Genomic DNA, 11,046 nt, shown 5'->3' with positions numbered 1-11,046 from the left:
CCAGCCCCGATGTCTGATTTTTAGTGCCTAAATTTTTCCTTAGTATTTTCTGCAGAGATACTTCTTTCGTTCCTCATTCTAACAATTTGTCGTTTTCCCATAGGTTTTAAATTTTCTTGATCTTGTCAAAGAACCTTAATTTGTGTTTTTTCTTGCTTTTGATTTCAATGGTTTCTGTTTTTTGTTAGTTTTCCCTGCAGTTTTCATTCACAGCTTTTCTTCTGTTACTTAAGGTGGAGTCTTAGATGTTAAGTCTTATTTTGTATGATGAAAGAGTTTGATGTTTTAAGTTTTTCTCTTAAGTAGTGCTTTTAACCACACCACAAATTTTGATACATTTTTATACTTGTTCAGCTCAAAGTATTTTCTAATTTTTCTTGACAGTTGTGCTTTGACCTTTGAATTATTAAATGTTTTTTAATTTTAGAGTGTTTAGATATTGTCCTGTTATCATTTTCTAGTTTAATTCTCTTGAACTGGAAAAACTATGACTTTTTTTCCTTTTTTTTTTTTGGCGGTACTGGGGATTGAACTTGGGACCTTTTGCATGCATACCAGTCAGGCGCTTATGCAGCAGAGCTGTCTCCCCAGCCCAGTTTAATTCTTTTAAATTTAGGATTTGTTTTCTGCCTTCGGATACAGTAAACATTCTGCATTTACTTAAAAAGCATGTTTATTTTGCTATTGTTAGGTGAAGTTTTCTTAAATATCCCTTAAATCATTTCATTGATGGTGTTTTCAGTTTTTCTGAATCTTTGCTGATTATTTTTTCTCTCTTTTGAGGAAGGTAGTAGTTATGCCTAATGTTTCATGTATACTTAAAGCTATTATTGTACCACTTCTAAGTGGATTCAGAGCCATATTCATTAATGTATACTCGTAATTTTGAGAGTGAAAAAGTTTCTAAAACTTGTTTCACTTTTTAGGTGTGACAGAATGAGAGGGGATTAGTGAAATGGGAGAGGAAGCTGTGACCCCCGAAGTATGCAGGCTAGACAGCATGAGAAGTGCACATGCGTGCAGGCAGTTAGAGGGCTGATGAGGTGCACTTGAAGGTGTACTCTTCAGGTGGAATGGTAAAGCTCTCCTGGGGAATAGACCAGGAGCTGAATTTGCGGTTCATTTAGGTTCTTCTGTTTCTGCTATAGAGCTTTGCTTGGTCCTCGTGCTCCGAGTGGTCCATCGGTCTCCGCGTCCCTTTCGTGGTAGACATCTGCTCGATGACTTTTGAGCAGCTGGATCTCCTTCTGCGGCAAGTGAGTGAGGGAATGGACGGCACTGCAGATTGGCCCCCACCCCAGGAGAAGGAGTGCGTGGCCGTGGCGACATTGAAGCTTCTACGACTTCAGGTGCCCATGCTGCCCCTTCTTCTGCTCCTTGTATAAGTACCCTAGGAGTTTATGACTCTTCGAAGAGTATAGGTTGTTAGGTGAACAGCTAATGAAACATTTAAAGTATTTTAAAGTAAGATCACGATGAAGTAATGTGTATGAGGCTTAAAGAATTTGGTCCATTTGATTTCTGTTTATTCCAGAAGCCAGCTTTGCATGCAAGTAAGTGTATATGGGTTGTGTTATTCCTACTATAGTCAGCTTCTGTACATTCATTGAAGGAGTCAGCCTTGTATTTACTGTTGTATATGGTGAAATAACTACATGAGACAGCAGGAGTCTGAGAGAAAGAGACAGACCTGGCCAAGAGACAGTGCTAGCCTCTCTTTTGAACTGTGAAAGCTCTGCTCAAGAAGCATGATTCCCTATAGTTACCCAAACCAACAGAACTACTCCTGATTTTACTTCTTCCCTTATATTACACCTAACTCACCCTTTCCTCTTCAGTTTTCTACTTGTCAGGAATTCAAACTCTGTTCCCCTTCTCACCACATCTCTCTCCCCCATCTCTAGACCACCTTTCCTTGTTTCATTAGTATCACTGTTGTTGTTATTTAGTTCATGTTCATGACATATAACAATTGTAATCATTGAAGGTAGTTAATGCATGTACGTGGTGCATCTTACATCTTCTTATGTTCCCATCCTTTCCTTGTATTCCCCTAGCCTCGGTTTCTTGGTCCTGTTTCCCAGTCGCAAAAGATTGTCTCCCAGTTTCCTTTTATCAGTCTTTTAACTTGCTTTTTTTTCTTCTTTGGAGTACTCAACTAAGAAACCATGTGATATTTTAATGTCTGATTTATTTCACTGGAATATGTTTTGAAGGAGTATCCCTTTTCCTACAAATACCTTGAATTTATCCATTTATATAGACAAGTAGTGTTCTGTTACGTATAGATTACCCACATTTCCTTTATACATTTGTCTGTGAATGGTCATGCAGGCTGGTTCCAAGATGTAGCTATTATGAATTGTCATGCACAAAATTTTAAAAACTATATAAATTGCATGTAGGTTATGTGTATAAAGTGTGTGTGCACCACAAGTTGTGTTTGTGTTTAGACTTGTAACCCGTTCTGATCCCCGAGGTAAACTAATGTCTGTGCACCTAGTCTCAAATTGAAAACGTCCAAAACCTGAAACCTTTCTGGTCCTAAGCATTTCAGTAAGTGATATACAACCTGTAGTGAGAAGCTAATTCTGTTTATTTAAATCTTCAAATCAAGTTATACTGAGTCTTTAATAAAAATTTTAGTTTTTTTCTCCCCCCCCCCTTAAGATTTTAAAAACTATTTGTTCTTAGCCATTCTAAGTGAAAATTGTTTTTCTCCTTTCAGTTGCATGCTGCCATTAGTCACCAGGTTGACCCGGAATTCCTTGGTTTAGGTCTGGGCAGTGTCCTCCTGAACAGCCTGAAGCAGACTGTGGTGACGCTGGCCAGCAGTGCGGGCGTGCTGAACACTGTGCAGTCTGCTGCCCAGGCTGTGCTGCAGAGCGGCTGGTCTGTGCTGCTTCCCACGGCCGAGGAGCGGGCCCGCGCGCTTTCTGCGCTCCTGCCCTGCACAGGTGCGCCTGGGCTGGGGGTGCGTGAGGAGTGACCGGGCTGTGGCAGAGCTGGCTCCTCACTGAAATTGGGAAACGAATTTTCCTTTTCTAGTTTCAGGGAATGAAGTAAACATAAGTCCAGGTCGTCGATTCATGATTGATCTGCTGGTAGGCAGCCTGATGGCTGATGGAGGATTGGAGTCAGCCCTGAATGCAGCCATTTCTGCAGAGATCCAGGTACAGGCGTGAGGGCGTGGGAACTGGTAGGGCATTGTACCAGCATCTAGCTGAGCTTGAAAAGTACCCCCCACTCATGTGTAAATCAGGCCTGTTGTTAGAAATTGCCAGAAGTAACATGCAGAAACTTCATTCACATCCAAATATTTTTTTTACTTGTAACTTTTCCTACCTTATGGAATAAAAATCTTGTTGGCTCCGGGCCTGCCATGCTGGCCCTGCCCTCGATTGAGCCTTGGTGTGGTGGTGCATGCCTGCAATCCCTGCACTTGGGAGGCTGTAAACAGGAGAATCACTATGAGTCCGATCTAGTAGTGAGACCCTGAACACCCTGTAGACCCTTCCCTAAAATACAGAAAAATACATAAGTAAATAAAAATCCTTTAAAAATCTTGTTGGGATATCATGGAAATGTGATAAAATGCTGTGCTGTACATATCCCAGTGAACATGGCACTTGCGCCCTTCATCACGTCCATCATTTCTGTCACTCATTGAGGTTCCTTCCGCCCTTCTGCACCTAGTTGGGACACTGTTACTTCTCGGATTAGCTGAATGGTATCAGCTGGGAGTGTCACATAGGGGAATCCTACGGAGCCCTTTTCTTTTTATCTCCCTTTGCCTCAGATGATGCCTTTCAGACTGTTAACCTCAGTGCATGTGCCGTTTCCTTCTTATGGAGAAGTATTGCATTAGGTGGGCATAGCACTGTTTATTCTTTCTTCTGCTGGAGCATTGCTCTGCTGTTTGCAAAGCTGCTGTGATCATTCTGTGTACATGTTCTTCAAAGGACATGCTTTTTCTTTGCCCATAATTTAGAGTGGAATTTGGTGAGTCCCATTTGTTTATAGTTTCGTAGAGTGGCTTTGTTACTTTATTTGACTCGCTGTATGTGTGAGTCCTGTATTTCTTGTCCTTACAAAAGGACAGTCCCTGGCAGGTGATAGGAGATTGGCAGCAGTGGGAGTCTGGCCATTGGATCCATAGGAAGAATTGTCTGTTTAGAACCTGATCAGCAGAGTGCTGGGATTTTATGTGCATGTGTGCGTGCACGTGTACACATGCGCGTGTAGGTGTGAGCCAGTAGTATCATTTTGTCAGGTCACACAGGCTGGTAAAACTGGGACCGGGTTAGGGGTCAGCTCAGTGTGGCTTTGCACCTGCTAGTGAGATCACTGGTTGCTAACTTTCTGTTTTATGAATTATAGGATATTGAGGCTAAAAATGAAGCACAGAAGGAAAAAGAAATTGATGAACAGGAAGCAAATGCCTCAACATTTCATAGAAGTAGGACTCCTCTGGATAAAGACCTTATTAATACAGGGATCTATGAATCTTCTGGGAAACAGTGTTTGCCTCTGGTCCACCTCATACAGCAGCTTCTTAGGTAATTATATTTTAATTGGTAATTACTTGCTTTCTTGTTGATATGGTGATGTGTAATGTTATAGAGTCTTAAAAATAGTGTGGATAGGGCCGGGGAGATAGCTCAGCAGTCTAAGCGCCTGCCTGGCAAGAACAAGGACTGGGGTTGGATCCCCGGTACTGCATGTCCTGCTGGCCCTGGAACCCTGGGCTCACCATGCTGGCCACCGAAACTGGGCTTGGTGGCGCAGGCCTGTAACCCCAGGGCTGGGAGCATGAGACAGGATCACCGTGAGTCTGAGCTGTGTAGTGAGACTCCGTACCAAGTGAATGAATGAACGAACGAATGACTAAAAAATTTTAAAAATAGTGCGGCTATAGAAAAGTTTCTCTGAAAATTACATCGGGTAGGTGTTAGGGTAAAGAGCAGATTCTTACATATAAATGAAGAGTGGTTGGAATATATGTGGAGATTCTAAAATTTTCCATGGAAGAAAATTGACGTGTGAATTGTGTAAGAAGATTCCTATCCTCATTTTTTTGTGAATATATTTGTAAGACAACTTTTAATTCAAAACGAAGGCCAGATCAGGAGGAGTTAAGAATGGCTCTGCTTTGTACGGTTAGCAGAAGTGAGCCTTGGATGTCACATCAGGAATCAGAAAGATGGAGCCAACAGGATGCCCTTGACCTTTGTGTTATGCAACAATCCGCAGGGCAGTTTTTGGTGACATTAGCAGAGATACATGTTGACCAGCCTAGCCACACACATTCTTGCCTTTGGGGCTTGTGGGATGTCTGGTTTATTGGTTGCCCTGGAACCAGGCCTACTTTGGCCTTTGTCTCCCCTCTTTTGATGTCCGCCTCCAGTAAACGACTTCATCTTTTCTGTTCTCAGTAGCAGACATCAGGCGTGGCTCACCTGTGGCAGACTGTTACCCTGTGGTGGAGCCCTACCTGGTGCATTGCCGTCTGTGTATGGAGTCAGCAGTACTCACTGCTCTTGTAACTCTACTTCCTGGAAGTTCATGGTGTTGTCCTTTCTTCCCATCTGCTGATGGCTCATGGCTCGGGTCCCCTACAGTATTGGGATTGGAGTTGCTGCTCCTTTCCTTCTTTCCCTGCTCCTTTGGGCACCTTACAAGAAAATTAATTCTCTTGTTCTGATTTAGCGATGTTGGTACTTTGTTTGGTCTTTTTGTGTTCCCTGAATCCTAGGTACCCCTGCACAGCCCACGCTGATGTCATTTTAGAGTAGGAGCTAAAGTTAGATCTATAAGGCAGACATAGCAATGCAGGTGAGTCCTTTCCTAAGGCTAGATAACATTTATATTTGAAAGGCAGGTTTGGAGGGGAAAAAAAGGCAGTGGAGCAGTTTTATATAGAAATGTTCGTTTTTTAGTAAGATATACTCTTAATTTGGGTCTTTTCTAAGGGCAGGTTTGTAAAGCAAAAGGGCATCATTATATTTTTTGAATCTTATGTGCATCTCTGCTTAGGTATATTAATTGTGATGCTAGGGATCAAACCTGGGGAACTATACCCTCAGCCTTCTTAAATATTTTGGTATGTCCCTGAAGGTCTTGCCCTGTTGTTGAGTTGCTTGAGCCTGGCTGGAACTCTTGACCCTTCTTCCTGAGCCTCCCAGGTCTAGGGTTACAGGTGTGAGCTACTATGCGCAGCTCTGCTCAGTTTTGGCTGAGGTTATGCTTACTGTACAGATTGATACCCCTGCCGTATTTGGAGAGGGCACTCAGTTGCAGGTTGCCTCTGCATGTGACCTGTGCGTCCGACACTGCGTGGTGATTTGCTTCCCTCTCCTCTTGTCCTTTTGTGTTTTTGTGGTGACAGGGTCTCACTGTGTAGCTCAGGCTGACTGCGAACTCACAGCGTAGCCTAGGCTGGTCTTGTACTCATGGCAATCATCCTGCTTTAGCCTCTTGAGTACTGGGATTGCAGGCATATTCTCCCCCCCCCCCAGCTCGCCATCTTTTTGACAGAAATAATTTGTTTGATTTGTAATTTTTTGTTCCTCTACCTAGAAACATTGCTTCTCAGACCATAGCCAGGCTGAAAGACGTTGCTCGTCGGATTTCATCATGTCTGGACTTTGAGCACCACAGCCGTGAGAGGTCTGCTTCATTGGACTTGTTACTGCGTTTTCAGCGTTTACTTATCAGCAAACTTTATCCCGGAGAGAGCACTTGCCAGAACTCAGATATTTCTAGTAAGTTGTCTACATATGGATGTCTCTCATATATGTTTGGGCTTTGTTTTATTAAGTTTTTTTTTTGGGGGGTTTTCCTATTATGTGTGTTCATGTATATAGTCCTTATATTAAATACAGCAGTTTTGGAGACTTCATTTTGTACATACTTTATTGGTCAAATACTTTCAGTATACCTACCTATATTTTTAATTTTATTGGCTTCATATTTAAATTCTTTAGACTTTGGAAATAGGCCTCTTTGTGTTTAGTTTACATCCCCATGTTAGCGATGGAACACGAATGACTGACGTGACTGGGACCCAAATAGTGATGGACTGCTCATGAGTCAGATGGGGAAGCAGGTGGGTCTGGCAGGAGGAAGGCCAGGTTCCCGCTACAGCTCGGACCTGTTGCTGTAGGTATTGGGTTAAGTCTCCACAAGGCTGCAGGCTTCTTGCCTGCATAGGTAGGCAAGTCCTGAGTGTGCCTGTGTTGAAACGTGCTGCATGTGCGTATTGCATGCGTTGTGGGATGGGTGGCACTTTCTGTCAGCACCTAGGGGAGAGGCTGGCTTTCTGTAGCGTTGCTTTGTCTTCCGGGGGGGGGGGAAACATTTGCTGCTTCTGTTCATAATTTTATAGTTCAATTTAGAAGTAAAAGGAATAACAATTATTTCTTAAAAGAAGGTAGGCACTTTTTGTGATAGAAACCTAGAGGTTCAAATGGACACATTTGTAGTCTGAAAGAGATGGCTGTCTTGAAGATAGAGTTTACAGTAATGCAGAGCTATTAGCCATGTAGGCAGAGAGTTGAAGGTTTTATGAGGCTGAAAAATGTCTAGTTTTGTTCATTGGAAACAGCTTTAAAGCAAGTGTGTGCTGAAAGTAAGGAATCTCTACATTTCATATGAGGTCAGTATTTATAGACTCAAATTTTTAGATACTCTGTGATGCAGGGTATAAAATTCAGCACAGTCAAATTCACTGTCCCTCAGGTTATGTCATGTGCAGAAGTGCCAAAGACTGAGTGCGGTTTGGCCTAGGAGCATTTTTACAGGCACGAGACTCACCCTTCAGAGTAGAGTCCTGGAGCAGTCAGGTTGGTCTACAGAGTGTGTCTTCAGCAGTGACGGCAGCATCTTCCGCGTCTTCCTTCAGGTCCTGAGCTGACGGGTGTTGGCTCCTTGCTGAAGAAGTACACGGCCCTTCTGTGCACACACATTGGAGACATCCTGCCTGTGGCGGCCAGCGTTGCTGCAGTCAGCTGGCGGCACTTTGCAGAGGTGGCCTGTATTGTGGAAGGGGACTTCACTGGTACGTCCTTGTTTCCTACCTTGAACCACCTATTTACTTTAGAAGATTGAGAAAAGCTAACATACATCCTTTCCTGATTAAAATGTGTACTACTTCCTCATTTCCTCTATACATTTTCTGATCCTCTTGTAATTTTTTTATTTTTTTAAAATTTTGTCTTGAGGGCTGGTGAGATGGCTCGGTGGTCTAAAGCACCTAATTAGAACAAGCTTATCAAAGCACAGGGACCGCGGGTTCAATCCCCCAGCACCACATGCCAGCCAACCCCGCCCCCTGGTGGGCTGAGCTGGCCACACACACACACACACACACACACACACACAAAAATAAATAAAATTAAAAAAAAAAAAATTTTTGTCTTGAGGCAGTGTCTTACTGTGTACTTTAGGCTGGCCTTCACCTCACTGTGCAGCCCAGGCTGGCCATGTTCTGGCATTAGAGGCCTGTACCACTACACTCAAACATTGTTTCATTTTATTCCAACAGTGTGTACATTAGTTGTCCTTTCAAAACCTTAATGCAGGGCTGGTGAGATGGCTCAGTGGTCTAAAGCACCTACTTAGAACAAGCTAAGCTAAGCAAAGCACACGGACCGCGGTTCAATCCCCCAGCACCACATGCCAGCCAGCCCCGCCCCCTGGTGGGCTGAGCTGGCCACACACACACACACACACACACACACACAATAAATAAATGTTTTTTTTAAAAAAATCTTAATGCATTCCAACATTACTTAGTCACTTTTAAAAGTTACTTTTGTGAAATTAGGGGTTTTTTTGGTCTTTTTGAGACAGGGTTTCACTGTGCAGTTCAGGCTGGCCTTGTGCTCACTTCATAGCCGAGGCTGGCTTTGACCTTGTAGCAGTCCTTCTGCCTTAGCCTCCTGAGTGCTGGGATAACAGATGTGCATTACTGTGCCTAGTGAAAGTATTGTTATTATGAATGCTTTCTTTTGATGATAAACATATTGGTAAATATTTACTTTTCCAAATAAACTTTACTTCATAGTTGTTTTTGAGACACAGTGTTTTTAAAAAATATGTTTGTAACTCTGAGAAGTTCTTTTTTATAACTATACATCTCTAGGAAAAAAAAATACCCTGTATGTCTGGGGAGATAACTCGGCATTCTAAGCATAGCGAGACCCTGTGCCAAATAAATAAGTAAAAGATTGAAAATAATACTGTGTAGAGATATGCTAATAGACAAACATTCCTATTTTATGATTGAGAATTTAAATAAAAAACAAGGTCACAAAATGCTTTTCCAGGATAAACACTTTTAATTAAATCTTAATTCTTTTTCTTAAATGTAGGTGTTCTCCTTCCAGAGCTGGTGGTCTCAATAGTACTTCTGCTCAGTAAAAACCCTGCCCTCATGCAAGAGGCTGGAGCTGTCCCCCTGCTGGGTGGCCTGCTGGAGCACCTAGATCGCTTCAATCACTTGGCTCCTGGAAAGGAGCGGGATGACCATGAAGAGTTGGCTTGGCCTGGCATAATGGGTATGGCATTTTACCTTTAAGGACTTCACTGAGGAAAGTCTTGTTTTGGTCTAACCCATTTTTGTCTGTGTTTGAAAGAACATTTTGTAAGAGAAGGCGGATTATTGTCCTGTTTCTACTCATGACAGTGTAAGAAGTAAATGAAGATTAACCAAATCATAACAGATTTCCTTACTTTTAAGGAAGATTTATATTAGAAATTATTGTTAAATCTGGAATTTGACTCTTTGGAGTGTTCTGAAAACCTTTCCTAGCAGGTGTCTTCCACTTTTTTTTTTTTTTTTTTGGTACTGGGGATCTAACTTGGGACCTTATGCTTGCCAGGTAGTGCTTATGCCTGCTGAGCTCTCCCTGTCCCCTAGCAGGTGTCTTTTGAAGGCCCTTTTGAAGTGTGTAGAGCCCAGGAGGCAGGCGTTGATGTGGGAGAGGAAATTGCTGTGGTGTCAGCTGAGTGCTTCCTTGTAGACACTGTCTACAGCGTGTACCAAGTGAATTGACACGTTGGCTTCTGAAAATTTTGAGATCTGGCAGTTTTGAATCTTAAGTCACTAAGGTCTGTATGTTTCTGAGTTCTTAGACTCAAAATTGAAGTTGTGTGTTAGCATTTATTTTATATTAAAAATCCAACTACAGCTTCAAATAAGTGATTGTAGTTGTCCTGAGGAAATAGCCTTAGAATAGCCAAACACTTGTTGTTTTCATTTTTGTTTTATTGACACAGGGTCTCACTGTGTAGTGCAGACTGGCCTTGCACGTGCTGATAATCAGCTGTCCCTGGAAATTACTTTTCTGGGTCCTTAATCTTGGAAGAGGACGGGATTAAGTCAGTTCAGAGTTAGCACCCTTGTTTTGCCAACTTTTAGACAGATATTCAAAAAATGATTTACACACACACTCACAGCTGAAATGGAGTGCTCTAAAAGTTTCATGGTAACAAAGCATATAAAAGAAGGATCAAGCTTTGTTCTACTTTTAATTACCTATTGGGCACCAGCTAGACACAAAGGCCAAGTAATTTTTTAAAAAAAATTAAAAATAGCTTTTAAGTCCCTAATTGTCTGGGATGAAAACACAAATCCCATTCTTTAAATGACTAGCATGTTAAGGTTTCGAGACTTTGTCTTTTGCTTCTGTGGCAGCCTCTGATTGTGTCAGTGCCACCATGTGGCGCCTCTGTTTGTGTCAGTGCCACCACGTGACGCCCTCTGATTGTGTCAGTCCCACCACGTGGTGCCCTCTGATTGTGTCAGTCCCACCATGTGGCGCCTCTGATTGTGTCAGTCCCACCATGTAGTGCCTCTGATTGTGTCAGTCCCACCACATGGCGCCCTCTGATTGTGTCAGTCCCACCACGTGGCGCCTCTGATTGTGTCAGTCCCACCACGTGGCGCCCTCTGATTGTGTCAGTCCCACCATGTGGCGCCTCTGATTGTGTCAGTCCCACCATGTGGTGCCTCTGATTGTGTCAGTCCCACCATATAGTGCC

General features: G+C 42.8%; 1 protein-coding gene across 1 annotated transcript in view; it reads left to right on the top strand.

Moving 5' to 3' along the window:
* Window positions 1-11,046, top strand: part of Herc2 (HECT and RLD domain containing E3 ubiquitin protein ligase 2) — a 215,642-nt gene that overhangs the window by 68,783 nt on the left and 135,813 nt on the right. Inside the window, exons 17-23 of the mRNA XM_004644472.2 lie at window positions 1,149-1,349; window positions 2,729-2,957; window positions 3,049-3,173; window positions 4,381-4,559; window positions 6,580-6,764; window positions 7,904-8,059; window positions 9,375-9,560. Of these exons, the coding sequence (XP_004644529.2) occupies window positions 1,149-1,349; window positions 2,729-2,957; window positions 3,049-3,173; window positions 4,381-4,559; window positions 6,580-6,764; window positions 7,904-8,059; window positions 9,375-9,560 (1,261 nt within the window). The remainder of the gene's footprint in view (window positions 1-1,148; window positions 1,350-2,728; window positions 2,958-3,048; window positions 3,174-4,380; window positions 4,560-6,579; window positions 6,765-7,903; window positions 8,060-9,374; window positions 9,561-11,046) is intronic.

This window comes from Octodon degus, unplaced genomic scaffold, assembly GCF_000260255.1.
Source record: "Octodon degus isolate 3935 unplaced genomic scaffold, OctDeg1.0 scaffold00199, whole genome shotgun sequence".
NCBI lineage: Eukaryota > Metazoa > Chordata > Mammalia > Rodentia > Octodontidae > Octodon > Octodon degus.
Note: the sequence above shows the minus strand (reverse complement) of the source record. Positions and strands in the feature narration are given on the sequence as shown.